Raw genomic sequence first — 20,199 nt, forward strand, 5'->3', positions numbered from 1 at the left:
TCTATATCCTTTTCCTAATGTGCTGACTGCAATTGTACCCAGTGTACCTGAACCCAATTTTCATGCAGCATAAAAGCAAAATACTGCAGATGCCGGAAATCTGAGACAAAAACAGAAAATGCTGGAAAAACTCAGCAGGTCTGACAGCCTCTGTGGAGAGAGAGAGACAGAGTTAACGTTTCGAGTCTGTATGACTCTCCTTCAGAACTAAAGGGGAGTAAAAAAGGAGTAAAAAATGTGTTTTACTTCTCTTTCATTCTGAAGGAGAGTCAGACGGACTCGAAACGTTCACTCTGTCTCTCTCTCTCCACAGAGGCTGTCAGACCTGCTGAGTTTTTCCAGCATTTTCTGTTTTTGTCCCGTTCTCTGAGGTTTGTTCCTGCAGGTGTAAACCCTGCAGCCTCACTAGCTTTTCTCTGGCCTCGCTAACCCGTAGCACAGCGTTCAGTGATCGGAGCGTTTGTGCTCAGAGACCCCTTTGTTCCTCTACCGCACCCAGACTCACACCCTCGGGGTAGTTAGTGACCCTCCTTATTCTTCCTACAAACATGCGCAGCCTCACACTAACAGAGTCACAGAGTCTGATCTGTGGTGAACCTTGTTTGTCAATCACTTGACCATTTTGTAAGGTTCGGGGAGAGCGAAGGTAAGACTGAGCCACACTCTTGGAGCACATCCCAGCTCCTACCCAGGTCTTGGTGCCCACGGGTGTCCCGGTCACAACTCATTATCCAGAGACACAGTTTCACAGACCCAGGATGTCAATAAGTCCATACCTTATAAACTCCGGCAGTGTGTTTTCATCCTGCTATCTCTAGGTTCCAAGCCTCTCCACGAGAAAGCGCCCCTGGTGAAGTCCATCCTTCTGGCTGGTCCCCATGGTGTGGGAAAGAAGATGTTAGTACACAGCATATGCACAGAGACATGTGCCACTCTCTTTGATCTGTCAGCCAAGAATATCGCAGGGAAATATCCCGGCAAGATTGGTCAGCAGATGATGCTACACATGGTCATCAAGGTACAGTCAATAACCTCTCTACAGTCAATAACCTCTGTACAGTCAATAACCTCTGTCACTTGGCCAAACATTTGGATGAAGGATGAGCACATAGCAAAAGTTCAAAAGAGGAAAAAAGTTTGGCATTGTGGAGGGGCTGGGGTAAAATGAGAAAAAGAGGCAACACAAAGGGAGGCCAGTCATCCCATCTGTTCAAAAACTATCCACCCAATCCCCAGCTCCACCCCCATATTTCTCCAATTCATCGTTAAAGGTTATGGGGGCAGTTTCACAATGTGAGACCAAATTACCCAAAGCACAGTCACCGAGCAGGGGGCAGTGGGAGTGAGTGTGGACAGGGGGCTGGAGTTAGAGGGAGGTAGGGCTGGAGAGTGAGACACGGGCAGTGGAGTTTACAGAGGGTGAGGGGGGCTGGAGTTAGAGGGAGGTAGGGCTGGAGAGTGAGACACGGGCAGTGGAGTTTACAGAGGGTGAGGGAAGCACTGTTGAGTCTGGGAATCACAAAAGCAGATGAGCTGGGTGGGCTGGAGACAGGCAATGTCATAAGCAGGAAATAGGTTTGATTTTGGAGAGGATACAGAATCAAGAACAAATTCTAAATCGAGTGTGCAGTGAACAAAGCAAGAGTGTTGAACAGTGGGGAGGAGGTGAGTGTGGTGGTGAAGCAAGAGCTGCCATCTGCTATTCAACCAGAAGGTGGCTCCCCAGTCCAGTCCGATCCCCAGTCCTGGCACTGGCCCTTCTTCTGTCTCTCTCTCCGATTCTCTCTCTCTATCCCTCTCTCTGTCTCTCCCTGTCTCACTCTCTGACTCTCTCTCTATCCCTCTCTGTCTCTCTCTCTCTCTCTGTCCCTTTTTCTCTCTCTCTGTCCCCCTCTCTCTATCCATGTCTCTGTGCTCTCCCTCTCTTACTCTCTTTCTGTCTCTGACTCTCTCTCTCTATCTCTCTCTCTGTCTCTTTCTCTGACACTCTCTATCCCTCTTTCTGTCTTACTCTCCAACTCTTTCTATCCCTGTCTCTATCTCTCTCTGTCTCTCTCTCTCCTTATCCCTCTCCCTGTCTCACTCTCTCTCTGACTCTGTCTCCATCCCTCTCCCTGTCACACTCTCTGACTCTCTCTCTGTGTCCCTTTCCCTGTCCCTCTCTCTCTCTCTGTCCCTTTTTCTCTCTCTCTGTCCCCCTCTCTCTGTCCACCTCTCTGTGGTCTCCCTCTCTTTGTCTCACTGACTCTCTGTATACCTCTCTGACTTTCTCTCCCCTCTCTTATTCTCTCCCCCTTAGTTGAAGAAATGGAGAGTAATGTATCTAAGTTGCTGATGTTACCGAGCTGGGTGGGAAGGAAAGCTATAGGGAGGTCAGAGGAGCTGTGAAGGGATACAGACAGATGAGCAACAAGGTGGCAGATGGAGTGTAATGTAAGGAAATAAATGGGAACATACTAAGAGGGGTAGATGAAGTGAGAGATCTTGGTGTACAAGTACACAGGTCTCTGAAGACAGCAGTTCAAGTAGACAAGGTTGTAAAGAAGGCATATGGAATGCTGTCCTTCACTGGCAGAGGTATAGAAAATAAAAGGAAGGATATAATGTTGGAATTGTATAAAACATTGGTGAGGCCACAACTGGAGTATTGTGTGCAGTTCTGGTCACCACATTACAGGAAGGATGTAATAGCTCTGGAGAGATTGTAGAGGAGGTTTACAAGAATGTTACCAAGGTTAGAGAAGTGTAGCTACGAGGAGAGATTGGATAGGTTGGGGTTATTTTCCTTAGAACAAAGAAGGCTGAGAGGGGACTTGATTGAGGTGTACAAAATTATGAGGGGAATAGATAGAGTGGACAGGATAAAATTGTTTCCCTTGATGGAGAATTCTAGAACCAGGGGACATAGATTCAAGATAAGTGGCAGAAGGTGTAGGGGGGACATGTGGAAGAACCTTTTTACGCAGAGGGTAGTGGGTGTCTGGAATTCGCTGCCCAAGTTGGTGGTAGAGGCAGAAACTTTAAACTCTTCTAAAAAGTACCTGGATCTGCACCTAAAGTGCTGTAAGCTGCAGGGCTATGGGCCGGGTGCAGGAAGGTGGGATTAAAAAGGGTACCTGGGTGTCCTCAGGCTGGCATGGACAAGATGGGCCGAATGGCATCCTTCTGTGCTGTAACTTTTCTATGGTTCTATGTGAAGTTATTCACTTTTAACATCAACAATTACAAAGTGTCTTACTTGTAAAAAAAAAATTCTGCTTTTTTTATTCTTATGACCAAAGAGATTTAGGTGGTGCTTGTACCAAGAATGCAGAGAGTTAGCATTCAGGAGCAGTTAGCAATCAGGAAGGCCAATGTCTTGTTGGCCTTTATTATAGTGTGATTGGGGTACAAGAATAAAGAAGTCTCACTCCAGATGTACAGGGTTTGGGTGAGACCACATCTGGAATCGTGTGGGCAGTTTTGGTCTCCACGTTTAGGAAAGGATATTCTTACATTGGAGGGGGGACAGCCAAGGTTCACTCGATTGGTCCCTGGGATGAGGGGGTTGTCCTGTGATGAGACGCTGAGTAAACTGGGCTGATATTCTCTGGAGTTTAGAATAATGAGATGTGACCTCACTGAAAGCTACAAGATTCTGAAGGGGTTTGAAGGGCGGACACTGAGAGATTGTTCCCACTGGTCAGCAGATCTAAAACACGGGCGCTCAGTCTCAGGATAAAGGGCAGATCATTTAGGACTGAGATGAGGAGAAATTTCTTCACTCAAAGGGCTGTGAATCTTTGGAATTTTCTGTCCCAGAGGGTTGTGGTTGCTCTATCAGTGAATATGTTTAAGACTGGGATAGACAGAGTTTTGGCCTCTCAGGGAATTACAGGATATGGGGATTGGGCAGGAAAATGGGGGTTAAGGCCGATGATCAGACTGAACTTTTCTTCCTTGTTTTCCAAGTCTTGGTCCAGATGTTCACATGATGAAGGTGGAGGCAGGTTGGGGGGTTGGTCAGCTGTTAGACCACTCAGTGGATTCGAGTCCGCAGCTTTGACCTTTCTCAGAATTACACCTTGCTCTGTCTAGTGGATGTGTTGCTGCTTCACATCTGCCGGGACATTTTCCTGTTGAACTTCAAAAGGAGGAAAATCTTCTGGCTCTTAGCTTTTCCCTGCTGGAGCAGACTGGACAGGCTATGTGGTCTACTCCTGCTCCTATGTCTTACCCTTTTGTGATTTTCTCACTCTCTCTCTCTCTTTATCTCTCTCTTTCTCTCTCCCCAGCTGTCTCCAACTCCCACCCCTCCCTCCCTCTTTCTCTGACTCCCTCCCTCTTTTCGCCCGAGCTCTCTCCCCACTCTCCCCGTCTCGCTCACTCTCTCCTATTATCTCCCCTCTCTCAGTTAATGGAGTGTTCATTCTATTGATACTGGCGAAGGGCATTGTGAAATCAAGTAGCTGGAGCAGTGAATCGGGAGACTCCTGGGACACTGGGGGAGGAAGTAGACAGCAGACCCCATTCTATAAACAACATAAACGTCAAGAAGAGGATTTCTGGCAGTTTCAGACTTCACCATCTGGCTTGGGATCCAATTTAACACAATCTCCCCTTTCTGTCTCTTCACCCATCCCTCTCTCTGACTTTCTCCCTCTTTGTTCTCTAACTCTTTCTCTCTCCCTATCTTTATCTCTCCCTCACCCTCTCTCTCTGTCTCTCTATCTCCCTCTCCTCTTCCTCCCCCTCTCCACCTCTATCTCTCCCTCCCCCTTTCTTGTCTCTCTCCCTCCCTCTCTCTCCCTCCCTCTCTCTCTCTCTCATACTCCCCCACCCCCTCTCTCCCTCCCTCTCCTTCGCTCCATCTCTCTCTCTCTCTCTCCCTCTCTCCCTCCGTCTCTCTCTCTCTCTCTCCCACCCCCTCAGGTTGCAAAGCTGCTCCAACCCTCTGTTGTCTGGATTGATGATGCTGAGAAAACATTCATAAAGAAAGTGCCAAAGGAAGAAAAGGTGGTGAGTACATTTCCCTGCCCACCCCCTCCCCAGAGTCAATCCCACCCTGTAACAATCTACCGCCCCCCAAACAGTCAGTCCACTGCATCCATGGCGGTATCTAAATTCAGTCTGCATCCCATTTCTCTTCATATGTACCCCAATCCCAGTCTGTACCCCACTCTCAGTTTATACCCCACTCCACTGTGTACCCCACCCCCCATCTACACCCCACCCCCACTGCGTACCCCACCCCCACTGCGTACCCCACCCCCACTGTGTACCCCACCCCCACAGTGTACCCCACCCCCACTGTGTACCCCACCCCCCATCTACACCCCACCCCCACTGTGTACCCCACCCCCACTGTGTACCCCACCCCCAGTCTACACCCCACCCCCACTGTGTACCCCACCCCCACTGTGTACCCCACCCCCAGTCTACACCCCACGCCCACTGTGTACCCCACCCCCAGTCTACACCCCACCCCCACTGTGTACCCCACCCCCTGTCTACACCCCACCCCCACTGTTTACCCCACCCCCACTGTGTACCCCACCCCCACTGTGTACCCCACCCCCAGTCTACACCCCACCCTCACTGTGTACCCCACCCCCACTGTGTACCCCACCCCCAGTCTACACCCCACCCCCACTGTGTACCCCACCCCCAGTCTACACCCCACCCCCACTGTGTACCCCACCCCCAGTCTACACCCCACCCTCACTGTGTACCCCACCCCCACTGTGTACCCCACCCCCAGTCTACACCCCACCCCCACTGTGTACCCCACCCCCACTGTGTACCCCACCCCCCATCTACATCCCACCCCCACTGTGTACCCCACCCCCCATCTACACCCCACCCCCACTGTGTACCCCACCCCCAATGTGTACCCCACCCCCAGTCTACACCCCACCCCCAGTCTACACCCCACCCCCACTGTGTACCCCACCCCCACTGTGTACCCCACCCCCCATCTACACCCCACCCCCACTGTGTACCCCACCCCCACTGTGTACCCCACCCCCCATCTACACCCCACCCCCACTGTGTACCCCACCCCCTGTCTACACCCCACCCCCACTGTGTACCCCACCCCCACTGTGTACCCCACCCCCTGTCTACACCCCACCCCCACTGTATACCCCACCCCCTGTCTACACCCCACCCCCACTGTGTACCCCACCCCCATCTACACCCCACCCCCACTGTGTACCCCACCCCCACTGCGTACCCCACCCCCACTGCGTACCCCACCCCCCATCTACACCCCACCCCCACTGTGTACCCCACCCCCACTGCGTACCCCACCCCCACTGCGTACCCCACCCCCACTGTGTACCCCACCCCCCATCTACACCCCACCCCCACTGTGTACCCCACCCCTACTGTGTACCCCACCCCCTGTCTACACCCCACCCCCACTGTGTACCCCACCCCCACTGTGTACCCCACCCCCAGTCTACACCCCACCCCCACTGTGTACCCCACCCCCACTGTGTACCCCACCCCCAGTCTACACCCCACCCCCACTATGTACCCCACCCCCACTGTGTACCCCACCCCCAGTCTACACCCCACCCCCACTATGTACCCCACCCCCACTGTGTACCCCACCCCCAGTCTACACCCCACCCCCACTGTGTACCCCACCCCCACTGTGTACCCCACCCCCAGTCTACACCCCACCCCCACTGTGTACCCCACCCCCACTGTGTACCCCACCCCCAGTCTACACCCCACCCCCACTGTGTACCCCACCCCCAGTCTACACCCCACCCCCACTGTGTACCCCACCCCCTGTCTACACCCCACCCCCACTGTGTACCCCACCCCCACTGTGTACCCCACCCCCACTGTGTACCCCACCCCCTGTCTACACCCCACCCCCACTGTGTACCCCACCCCCACTGTGTACCCCACCCCCAGTCTACACCCCACCCCCACTGTGTACCCCACCCCCACTGTGTTCCCCACCCCCAGTCTACACCCCACCCCCACTGTGTACCCCACCCCCACTGTGTACCCCACCCCCAGTCTACACCCCACCCCCACTGTGTACCCCACCCCCACTGTGTACCCCACCCCCCATCTACATCCCACCCCCACTGTGTACCCCACCCCCCATCTACACCCCACCCCCACTGTGTACCCCACCCCCAGTCTACACCCCACCCCCACTGTGTACCCCACCCCCTGTCTACACCCCACCCCCACTGTGTACCCCACCCCCACTGTGTACCCCACCCCCAGTCTACACCCCACCCCCACTTTGTACCCCACCCCCACTGTGTACCCCACCCCCTGTCTACACCCCACCCCCACTGTGTACCCCACCCCCAGTCTACACCCCACCCCCACTTTGTACCCCACCCCCACTGTGTACCCCACCCCCTGTCTACACCCCACCCCCACTGTGTACCCCACCCCCAGTCTACACCCCACCCCCACTGTGTACCCCACCCCCAGTCTACACCCCACCCCCACTATGTACCCCACCCCCACTGTGTACCCCACCCCCAGTCTACACCCCACCCCCACTGTGTACCCCACCCCCAGTCTACACCCCACCCCCAGTCTACACCCCACCCCCACTGCATACCCCACCCCCACTGTGTACCCCACCCCCCGTCTACACCCCACCCCCACTGTGTACCCCACCCCCACTGCATACCCCACTCCCACTGTGTACCCCACCCTCACGCTGTACCCCACCCCCAGTCTACACCCCATCCTCACTGAGTGCCCCACCCCCAGTCTACACCCCACCCCCACTGTGTACCCCACCCCCACTGAGTACCCCACCCCCACTGTGTACCCCACCCCCAGTCTACACCCCACTCCCACTGCATACCCCACCCCCACTGTGTACCCCACCCACCGTCTTTACCCCATCCTCCAGCTGTATTCCACCACCCAGTTTGTACACAACCACTGGTGTGTGCCCAGCGCCCAGTGGGTACCCCCCTCCACCCAGCTGTGTACACCACCCCCACACCCCACCCCCAATAGTGTGTCTCTGAGCCCAGGGTTTCTCGGTTCAACCCCCTGGCCAGAGTTTAGTGCATCAAATCGAGGCTGGACTCTTGTTGGAATTTAACAACAGAACATTTGATCCATGTTTTGCATCGAGACCGATTTCTTAGACCGTAGACGATCCATTTTCAATCAGCAGCCAATTCCAGTTACTCAACAGCTATTCCTGACCAAGTTTTCCTGTGATGGGGACAGAAACCAGGAATTTCAATTCTTACATTACACTCCCGATTGCCAGTGGATCGCAGAGAGGGTGTGTGGGGGGAGGTGCGATGGGCGCTCGTGGGGCTGTAATTGTGATAATGTCACTAACCTGGCTGCTGTGAAACAGCTCGAACCCAAACGTTTGAAGAAGGATTTGCCGAAGGTGCTGAAAAAGATCAAAACTGAGGACCGGGTTTTGCTGGTGGGAACATCAAGCCGCCCATTTGATGCTGAGCTAAAGCCCCTCTTTAAGGTTTATGATCGAATCCTGCTGATCCCACGAGCTGACTACGCCTCTCGTTATTGTGAGTTACAAATCCCATCGAACTGTCACTCCGTGTCCTGGCGTTAATACCGAGTGTGACAGTGAATGAATGAAACTCTTACAGGACTCACTAGGTAACCCGTGTACCTGTCCACTGATCCCTCCTCTGTTAATTGTGTTCTGGGGGCATTGGCTTCAAGCTCCTGTTCCTGTGGAGGGTCTCCGGTAGCCTGTACTGTGCTCCCATCAGGACAGGCACTGCCGTCTCCAACTGCCCCATCCTCTACTGCCTGTCTCAAACTGTCTGTCATAAAACGTAGCACTTAGGAGCAGGAGGAGGCCATTCAGCCCCTCAAACCTGTTCCACCATTCAATAAGATCATTGCTGAATTGACTGTCGTCTCAATCTTACTTTCCTGCTTTCCACCGCCTTCACCGCCCCCCCATAACACCCGACTATCTTGTAGATCAAAAGTCTACACTGCCTGTCCCCCATTCCCTGTCCCATGTTGCCGGCCTTGCACTACCTGTACTGTTCTGCCTGTGTCAAACTGCCTGCCCCACGCTGCTTGTCTTGTGCTGCCTGCCCTCTGCTCTCCGTCCCGTGCTTCCCAACCCGTGCTGCCTGTCTCGTGCCGCCTGTCGCATGCTGCCTGTCTCATGCTGCCTGTCGCATGCTGCCTGTCTCAGGCCTCCTGTCTCGCACCGCCTGTCTCATGCTGCCTGTCTCATGCTGCCTGTCGCATGCTGCCTGTCTCAGGCCGCCTGTCTCGCACCGCCTGTCGCATGCTGCCTGTCTCAGGCCGCCTGTCTCGCACCGCCTGTCTCATGCTGCCTGTCTCATGCTGCCTGTCCTGTGCTGCCTGTCTCATGCTGCTTGTCCCATGCTGCCTGTATCGCACTGCCTGTCTGGTGCTACCTATCCCGCGCTGCCCATCCCATGCTGCCTGTCTCACGCTGCCTGTCTCATGCTGCCTGCCTCACGCTGCCTATCTCATGATATCTGTCTCATGCTGCCTATCTCACACTGCCTGTCCTGTGCTGCCTATCTCGCACTGCCCCATACTGCCTGTCTCGCTCTGCATGTCTCGCTCTGCCTGTCTCGCTCTGCCTGTCTCACGCTGCCTGTCTCGCTCTGCCTGTCTCGCTCTGCCTGTCTCGCGCTGCCTGTCTCGCTCTGCCTGTCTCGCGCTGCCTGTCTCACTCTGCCTGTCTCACTTTGCCTGACCCGCGCTGCCTGTCTCACTCTGCCTGTCTCGCGCTGCCTGTCTCGCTCTGCCTGTCTCACGCTGCCTGTCTCGTGCTGCCTATCTCGCTCTGCCTGTCTCGCGCTGCCTGTCTCGCGCTGCCTATCTCGCTCTGCCTGTCTCACTCTGCTTGTCCCACGCTACCTGCCCCGTACTGCCTGTCTCGCTCTGCCTGTCTCACTCTGCCTGTCTCGCGCTGCCTGCCTCGCTCTGCCTGTCTCACTCTGCTTGTCCCACACTACCTGCCCCGTACTGCCTGTCTCGCTCTGCCTGTCTCGCGCTGCCTGCCTCGCTCTGCCTGTCTCGTGCTACTTGATATTGATTTAGACACTCAGAGGATGACATTAAGGATTTTTAAGCCTTTGAGTCCATTAAAGATTTAACAGCTTGTTATTGCGCAGATAACTTTGATGTTTACCATAGAACCACAGTGTGCATCAAGACAAGGCCCTTTAGCCCATCAACTCTCGTTAAGGTCTATCCAATTAACCCTTCCCCTGACCTTTCCCCATTACCCTGCCAAAGTTTCCCTTCCATATATTTATCCAATTCCCTTTGAAAGTTCCTGTTGAATCTCATTCCACAACTTCTCCTAATTTACTCTTTATGAACCCTTAATAATTTTGAGAAAGTAGAACAGGAGTAGGCCATTCAGCCCATCGAGCCTGCTCCGCCATTCAATAGGATCATGGCTGATCGTGGGCTTCAGGCCCATTTTCCCACCCAATCCCCCATATCCCCTAATTTCCCTGAGAAACCAAAAATCCATCTATCCCGGCTTTAAATATATTCAACAATGGAGCATCCACAACCCTCTGGGGTAGAGAATTCCAAACATTCACAACTCTTTGAGTGAATAAATTTCTCCTCATCTCAGTCCTAAGAGATCAGCCCTTTATCCTGAGACTGAGCCCCCGTGTTTTAGATCCCCCGAGCCCCAATCCCAGGTTCGTGGGGGTTGGGTGCTGAGGGACTTGGTGGGGTGGGGGGGGGGGCGGTGAGGGGGAGGGATTCACATGAAAGGAAAATTGGAAAGTTAAAGAGAAAGGACAAGGTGATATTACAGGGTAGCAGTAGGAGTGATGATAATCAGAGTGTGACAGGAAGGGGCAGGATAAGAGTGACCCACCCACGCTCGCTGAGCCAAAAATCCTGGTCAGGGTTACAAAGTGACCACAGCTGGTACATAAAATATTCAAGGGTATTTGATATTTCAGAAAGACAGAAAAAAAAACTGAAACGGAGGTGGGGTAGCTCTGTTAATCAAGGATGAGATCAGTATAGTAGTGAGAAATGATCATGGTTTGAAGGATCAAAATGTAGAATCAGTTTGGGTGGAGATAAGAAATAACAATGGAAAGAAGTCACTAGTGGGAGTTATTTCTGGGCCCCTGACTGTAGCTGCACTGTAGGTCAGAGTAAACATCAAGAAATAATTGAGGCCTGTTAGAAAAGCAATAATTTTGGAAGATTTTAATCTTCATATAGATTGGATAAATCAAATTGGCAAAGGTAGCCAAGAGGATGAGTTCATAGAGTATATTTGGGACAGTTACTTAGAACAATAGATTCTGGAACCAAACAGGGAACAGGATATTTTTAGAGTCATGAGATATAATTAATTAATGACCTCATAGTAAAGGAGCATCTTGGTAACAGTGATCATAACATGATGGAATTTTACATTCAAATTGAAGGTGAGAAATGTTGGTCTAAAATTAGAGTCTCAAAGTTAAGTAAAGGCAATTAGATTGGTATTATGTCAGGGTTGACTAAAGTGACTGGGAAAATATGTTAAGAGGTAAGACGGTAGACAAGAGGATAGCCATAAACTGCAGGAGGATATCAATGGGCTGGTCAGGTGGGCAGAGCAGTGGCAAATGGAATTCAACCTGGAAAAGTGTGAGATAATACACTTGGGGAGGGCTAATAAGGCAAATGATTACACTATGAATGGTAGGACCCTGGAAAGTACTGAAGATCAGAGGGACCTTGGTGTGAATATCCACAGATCCCTGAGGGTAGCAGGGCAGGCAGATAAGGTGGTTAAGAAGGCATATGGGGTACTTGCCTTTATTACTCGAGGTATAGAATACAAGAGCAGGGAGGTTAAGCTGAAACTGTATAAAACGCTGGTTAGGCCACAACTGGAGTACTGTGTGCAGTTCTGGTCACCACATTACAGGAAGGATGTGATTGCACTGGAGGGGGTGCAGAGGAGATTTACCAGGATGCTGCCTGGGCTGGAGGGTCTGAGCTATGAGGAAAGATTGGATAGGCTGGGGTTGTTTTCCTTGGAGCAGCGAAGGTTGAGAAGAGACCTGATAGAGGTGTATAAGATTATGAGGGGCATAGATAGGGCAGATAGGAAGGCACTTTTTCCATTAGTGGAGGGTTCAATAACCAGGGTACACAGATTTAAGGTAAGAGGTAGAAAGCTAAGAGGGGAATTGAGGAGAAATTTTTTCACCCAGGGAGTGGTGGGAGTCTGGAACTCACTGCTTGAAAGGGTGGTTGAGTCAGAAACTCTTGGAACATTTAAGAAGTATTTAGATATTCACTTGCATTGCCACAGCCTCCAGGGCAATGGGCCAAGAGCTGGATAATGTATTGTGGTCAGACTTTGTTGACTGGCGCAGTCACACTGGGCCGAATGGCCTCCTTCTGTGCTGTAAATGTCTATGAGAAGCAGTGGCAGACATTTAAGGAAATATTTCATAACTCTAAATAAAAATATATTCCATTGAGAAAGACTCTACCAGAAAGATGTGTCATCCACAGCTAACTAAGGAAACCACAGGTGGTATCACATTGAAAGAAATGACACACAATGCTGTAAAGATTGGTGGTAGGCCAGGAGATTGGGAAAATTTTAGGAACCAGCAAAGGAATAACTTTTTAAAAAAGTGATTGAGAAATTGCAGTATGAGAGAAAAATAGCAAGAAAAAGACAGTAGAAGTTTCTACAAGTACATAAAAAGGAAAAGGGAAGCTAAAGTAAGCAGAGGAACGTTGGAGGTAAAGACTGGGGAATTAATAATGCGAAACAAGGAAATGGCAGAGACTTTGAACAGGTATTTTGAATCTGTCTTCACAGTGGAAGACCCAAGAATAGTAGAAAATCAAGGGGCAAAAGGGAGGGAGAAACTTAAAACAATCGCGATCACTAGAGAAAAAATACTAGAAAATCTAATGAGACTAAATGCTGACAAGTCCCCAGGACCAGATTACTTACATCCTAGAGTCTTAACAGAAATGACTGCAGATTTAGCAGGTGCTAAGTCATTATGAACCAATCATTAGGTGTGATTCTGTGATTGGACAGCACCTGCTGAATAATCCTGACTGTGCAAAGATTTACACCGAAAATCAATTTAAGATCGTGATTGGGCTAGTGGTGTGGCTCACTTACACGTGCTAGAGGCCACAAATATTCACACACAGGGCCCTGTTCTTTGCAGACAGAAGGAGCATGTCCATGCATTAAGCCTGTTTTAACTAAACAAAAGCATGGGGGACAGCCATTCCCTGGTTCATTCTCTAGGGTATTGTGTTGACCAATCAGAGTTAAGCTTCCTGCTTAGAGTCACAAGGGTCTACAGCACAGAAAAGGGCCCTTTGGCCTATTGCATCTGTGCCAGTCAAACAAGTACCTAACTATTCTAATCCCATTTTCCAGCACTAGGCCCATAGCCTTGTTGCCATGGCATCGCAAGTGCACATCCAAATACTTCCTAAATGTTATGAGGGTTTCTGCCTCTACCACCCTTTCAGGCAGTGAGTTCCAGATTCCCACCACCCTCTGGGTGAAAACATTCTTCCTCCCATCCCCTCTGAACCTCCTGCCCCTTACCTTAAATCTATGTCCCCTGGTTATTGATCCCTCCACCAAGTGGAAAAATTCCTTCCTGTCTACCCGATCTGTGCCCCTCAGAATTTTATACACCTCAATCATGTCCCCCCTCAATCTCATCTGCTCCCGGAAAATAGCCCCAGTATATCCAATGTCTCCTTATAACTAAAACTCTCCAGCCCAGACAACATTCTGGTAAATCTCCTCTGCACTCTCTCTTGTGCAATCACATCCTCCCTATAATGCAGATTCCAGAACTGCATGCAATACTCTAGCTGTGGCCTAACCAGCGTTTTATGCAGTTCCAGCACAACCTCCCTGCTCTTATATTCTATGCCTCAGCTAATAAAGGCAAGTGTCCCATATGCCTTCTTAACCACCTTATCTACCTGTCCCGCTACCTTAAGGGACCGGTGGACATGCACACCAAGGTCCCTCTAATCCTCGGTATTTCCCAGGGTCCTACCATTCAACATGTATTCCCGTGCCTTGTTTGTCCTGCCCAAGTGCATCACCTCACACTTACCCAGATTAAATTCCATTTGCCACTGATCAGCCCATCTGCCCAGCCCGTCTATAACCTCCTGTAATCTAAGGCTATCCTCCTCACTATTTACCACCCCACCAATTTTCGTGTCATCCACGAACTTACTGATCAACCCTCCTACATTCAATTCTAAATCGTTTATATATACCACAAACAGCAAGGGACCCAACACCGATCCCTGTGGAACCCCACTGGACACAGGCATCCAGTCACAAAAACACCCATCGACCATCACCCTCTGCTTCCTGCCACTCAGCCAATTCTGGATCCAGTTTGCCAAATTGTCTTGGATCCCATGGGCTCTTACCTTCGTTATCAGTCTCCCATGCGGGACCTTATCCAAAGCATTGCTGAAGTCCAAGTAGACTGTGTCAAATGCATTGCCCTCATCTACACACCTGGTCACCTCTCTGAAAAATTCAATCAAATTGGTCAGACATGACCTCCCCTTAACAAAACCTTACTGACTGTCCTTGATTAATCCCTGCCTCCCCAAGGGTAGATTAATCCTGTCCCTCAGAATTTATTCCAATAGTTTCCCCACCACTGAGGTTAGACTGACTGGCCTGTAGTTCCCTGGTTTATCCCTTCCTCCCTTCTTGAATAACGGTACCACATTGGCTGTCCTCCAGTCCTCTGGCACCTCTCCTGTGGCCAGAGAGGTATTGAAAATTATTGCCAGCGCCCCTGCTATCTCCTCCTTTGCCTCACTCAACAGCCCGGGATACATTTCACCCGGGCCTGGAGATATATCTACTTTTAAGCCTGTCAGACCACTTAGAACCTCCTCCCTTTCTATGCTAATTTCTTTAATTAAGTCACAGTCCTTCTGCTTGATTTCCATACCCACATCATCCCTCTCACTTGTGAACACAGACACAAAGTATTCATTTAGAACCCTACCTACGTCTTCCGGTTCCACACACAAATTACCACTGTGGTCTATAATAGGCCCTATTCTTTCCCTAGTTATCCTCTTACTCTTAATGTACTCGTAAAATAACTTTGGATTTTCCTTTATTTTACCTGCCAATGTTTTTTCATGCCCCTTTTTTGCTCTCCTAATTTCCTTTTTAGTTCCCCCCTGTACATTCTAACCTCCTCTAGAGCTTCCGCTGTTTTGCGCCCTCTGTATCTGCCATAAGCCTCCCTTTTTCTCTTTATCCAATCCTGTATATCCCTCGACATCCAGGGTTCCCTGGATTTGTTAGTCCCACCCTTTGTCTTTACTGGAATATGTTGGCCTTGTACTCTCCCTATTTCCTTCTTGAATGAATCCCACTGCTCTGACACAGATTTACCTAAACCTAAAAGTAGCTGCTCCCAGTCCACTCTGGCCAAATCATATTTGATCTTATTAAAATCGGCCTTCCCCCAATTTAGAACTCTGATTTCTGGCCCATCCTTGTCCTTTTCCATAACAACCTTGAATCTAACAGAGTTATGATCACTATCTGCAAAATGCTCCCCCACCGATACCTCTACCACTTGCCTGGCTTCATTCCCTACAATTAAGTCCAGGACCACCCCGCTCTTGTAGGACCATCTACGTACTGGCTTAAAAAGCTCTCCTGGATGCATTTTAGGAATTCCACTCCCTCTAAACCTTTTACACTATGACTAACCCAGTTAATCACAGAATCACAGAGTCACAGTGCAGAAGAGGCCCTTCGGCCCATCGAGTTTGCACCGACATGTGAGAAACACCTGACCTACCTACCTAATCCCATTTACCAGCACTTGGCCCATTGCCTTGAATGTTATGATGTGCCAAGTGCTCATCCAGGTGCTTTTTAAAGGATGTGAGGCAACCCACCTCCACCACCCTCCCAGGCGGTGCATTCCAGACCGTCACCACCCTCTGGGTAAAAAGGTTTTTCCTCACATCCTCCCCTAAACCTCCTGCCCCTCACCTTGAACTTGTGTCCCCTTGTGACTGACCCTTCAACTAAGGGGAACAGCTGCTCCCTATCCACCCTGTCCATGCCCCTCATAATCTTATACACCTCGATCAGGTCACCCCTCAGTCTTCTCTGCTCCAACGAAAACAACCCAAGTCTATCCAACCTCTCTTCATAACTTAAATGTTTCATCCCAGGCAACATCCTGGTGAATCTCCTCTGCACCCCCTCTAGTGCAATCACATCCTTCCTATAATGTGGCAACCAGAACTGCACACAGTACTCCAGCTGTGGCCTCACCAATGTTTGTACAACTCCAACAGGACCTCCCTACTTTTGTAATCTATGCCTCGATTGATAAAGGCAAGTGTCCCATATGCCTTTTTCACTACCCCACTAACATGCCCCTCCGCCTTTAGAGATCTATGGACACACACGCCAAGGTCCCTTTGTTCCTCAGAACTTCCTAGTGTCATGTCGTTCATTGAATACTTCCTTGTCAAATTACTCCTTCCAAAGTGTATCACCTCACACTTTTCAGGGTTAAATTCCATCTGCCACTTATCTGCCCATTTGACCATCCCGTCTATATCTTCCTGTAGCCCAAGACACTCAACCTCATTGTTAACCACCCGGCCAATCTTTGTGTCATCCGCAAACTTACTAATCCTACCCCCCACATAGTCATCTATGTTTATATAAATGACAAATAATAGGGGACCCAGCACAGATCCCTGTGGTACACCACTGGACACTGGCTTCCAGTCACTAAAGCCTCCTTCTGTCATCACCCTTTGTCTCCTACCCTCACCTACACACCTGGACACCTCCTCAAAAAATTCAATCAAATTTGTTAGGCATGACCTCCCTCTGACAAAGCCATGCTGACTATCCCTTGCCTCTCCAAGTGGAGATAGATTCTCTCCTTCAGACTTTCCTTCAATAGTTTCCCTACCACTGACGTGAGACTCACTGGCCCGTAGTTCCCTGGCTTATCTCTAATGTTGGGGAAGTTGAAATTCCCCACTATCACTCCCCTATTATTTTTACACTTCTCTGAAATTTGCCTACATATCTGCTCTTTTATTTCTCTCTGACTGTTTGGGAGCCTATAGTACACTCCCAGCAATGTGATTGCTCCTGTTTTGTTTTTCAGTTCTACCCATATGGCTTCATTTGAGGAACCTTCTAAGATGTCATCCCTCCTTACTGCTGTAATTGATTCCTTGATCAAAATTGTGAAAGCCCCTCCTCTTTTACCTCCTTCCCTATCTCGCCTGAAGACCCTATATTCTGGAATATTGAGCTGCCAATCCTGCCCCTCTCTCAACCATGTCTCTGTGACAGCAATGACATCATACTTCCATGTGTTAATTTGTGATCTCAACTCATCTGCCTTATTCGCCAGACTCCTTGCATTAAAATAAATACCATCCAACATTTCCAAACTCCCTTGTGCCTTAACTGGCCTATAATTTCTGTGCCTTCCAGACTCACTTGCTCTCTCTTCTAATTTTGGCTGTGCATCACCCCCTACTGAACCTCATCTCAATAACCCATCCCCCTGCCAAGTTAGTTTAAACCCTCCGCAACAGTGCTACAAACCTCCCTGCAGGAATGTTGATCCCATTCCGGTTCAGGCACAACCCGTCTGCCTTGTACAGGTCCCACTGACCCCAGAAATGGTCCCAAAGTCCCAAAAATCTAAAGTACTCTCTCCTGCACCATCTCTCCAGCCACACATTCATCTGGACTAACCTCTTATTTCTATACTCACTAGCACGTGGCACCAGAAGTAATCCCGAGATTACTACCTTTGAGGTCCTGTTTTTTAATCTGTTTCCTATCTCCCTAAATTCTGCTTGCAGGACCTCATCCCACTTTCCACCTATGTCATTGGTACCAATACGTACCACGACCTCTGTCTGTTTTCCCTCTCCCCCTACCCCACCACCACCACCACCCCCCCCACACCCCCCACCCCCCCACCCTTTAGGATCCCCTGCAGCTGTTCAGTGACATCCTTGACCCTGGCACCAGGGAGACAACATCCCATCCTTTGAATTTAAACAAAACCTTGGCATGTAACTGTTCCTGGGTACAGTCTCCATGGCAATGTATCTGCCAATCAGTCACCTTGCCAGCCAATCAGCATCTATTTTCATGCAGTATAAATTGTTGCTCCCTTTACTGTTGGTTTTCTTGTGAATCTGGGCTGATGCGTAGAAGACAAAAAGCCTTTTTCAGCAAAACAGGGTAGATGCTGAGAAGCTATTTCCCCTTGTGGAGGAATCTAGAACTAGGGGGCACAGTTTAAAAATAAGGGCTCTTCCATTTAAGGTGGAGTTCAAGAGGAATTTCTCCTCAAAGATGGTTGGTCTTTTTTTGAAGTTCTCTTCCGCAGTGAGCAGTGGAATCTGGGTCATTGAATATATTCAAGGCTGAGTTAGACAGATTTTTCATCTCCAAGAGAATGAAGAGTTATGGGGTGAGCCGACAGGGAAATGGATTGGAGGACACACTCAGATCAAGCACGATCTTATTGAATGGTAGAGCAGGCTCAAGGGGCTGAGTGGCCTACTCCTGCTCCTATTAGAGCACATGGGATTGGGGGTAATATACTGGCATTGATTGAGAACTGGTTAAGAGAGAGTAGGATTAAACAGGTCACTCTCACGTTGGCAGTCTGTGACTAGTGGGGTACCGTAAGGATCAGAGCTTGGGCTCCAGCTGTTCCGAATATATGTCAGTGTTTTGGATGTGGGGACCAAATGTAATATTTCCAATTTGATGATGACACAAAACTAAGTGGGAAAGTGAGTTGTGGGGAAGATGCAAAGAGACTTCAAGGATATTTAGACAGACTGAGTGAGTAGACAAAATCATGGCAGATGGAATATAATGTGGAGGAAAAATGTGAAGTTATCCACTTTAATAGAAAAAACAGAAAAGTGGAATATTTCTTAAAAGGTGAGAGGTTGGGAAGTGTTGATTTCCAAAGGAATGTGAATGTCCTTGTTCATAAGTCCCTGAAAGCTAATATGCAGGTACAGCAAGCAATTAGGAAGGCGAATGTATGTTGGCCTTCAACATGAGAGGATTTGAGTACAGGAGTCAAGAGTCTTACTGCAGTTGTAGAGGGCCTTGGTGAGACCTCACCAGGAGTACTGTGTACAGTTTTAGTTCCCTTATGTAATGGGGGACAAACTTGCCATAGAGGGAGTACAACGGAGGGTTCACCAGATTAATCCCTGGGATGGTGCGATTGTCTTATAAGGAGAGAATGAGGAAACTGGGCCTGTATTCTCTAGAGTTTTGAGGAATGAGAAGTGATCTCAATGAAACTTAGAAAATTCTTACAGGGCTTGACAGGGTGGATGTAAATAAGATGTTTCCCCTTGGTGGTGAGTCTAAAACCAGAGGACATAATCTCAGGATAAGGAATAGGCCATTTAAGACTGGGATGAGTAGGAATTTCTTCACTCAGAGGGTGGTGAATCTTTGGAATTCTCTACCTCAGAGGGCTGTGGAAGTTTAATCATTGAGCATTTTCAAAACAGAAATCGTTAGATTCCTGGAGACTAATGACATCCGGGGATATGGAGATAGCGCAGGAAAGCGGTGTTGAAGGAGATGGTCAGCCACGATCTAATTGAATGGTGGAACAGGCTCAATGAGCTGAATGGCCTTCTCCTGCTCCTATGTCCCTATCTCTTATCATCTTAGGGGAAACATCCTCTCAGTGTCTACTCTCAAGCTGCTCATCCTCTTGTAGGTTTCAGTGAGATTGCCCCTCATTCTTCTAAACTCCAGAGAATATAAACCCAATTTATTCAGCCCCCTCATCCCGAGAGCCAATCCAGTGAGCCTTTGTTGTACTGCCTCCAAGACAACTATATCCTTACTTATATATGAAATCAAAACTACACACATTATTCCAGGCGTTATCCCAACAACTATAGCAAGACTTCTTTATTCCTGTACTCCAATCCCATTGCAATAAAGGCCAATATGCCATTTGCCTTCCTAATTACTTGCTGCACCTGCATGTTAACTTTCTGTGTTCCTTGTACAATTGCACCAAAGTCTCTTTGAACTTCAACACTTACAAGTTTCTCACCCTTTAAAAAAGATTCTGTTTTTCTATTCTTATGATCAAAGTGAAT

General features: G+C 49.5%; 1 protein-coding gene across 1 annotated transcript in view; it reads left to right on the plus strand.

Moving 5' to 3' along the window:
• zgc:153738 (uncharacterized protein LOC558115 homolog) overlaps window positions 1-20,199 on the plus strand; it is a 263,841-nt gene that overhangs the window by 226,832 nt on the left and 16,810 nt on the right. Inside the window, exons 9-11 of the mRNA XM_041189332.1 lie at window positions 819-1,018; window positions 4,912-4,998; window positions 8,348-8,525. Coding sequence (XP_041045266.1) covers window positions 819-1,018; window positions 4,912-4,998; window positions 8,348-8,525 — 465 coding nt within the window. The remainder of the gene's footprint in view (window positions 1-818; window positions 1,019-4,911; window positions 4,999-8,347; window positions 8,526-20,199) is intronic.

Source organism: Carcharodon carcharias, chromosome 6 (genome assembly GCF_017639515.1).
Source record: "Carcharodon carcharias isolate sCarCar2 chromosome 6, sCarCar2.pri, whole genome shotgun sequence".
Taxonomy (NCBI): Eukaryota; Metazoa; Chordata; class Chondrichthyes; order Lamniformes; family Lamnidae; genus Carcharodon; species Carcharodon carcharias.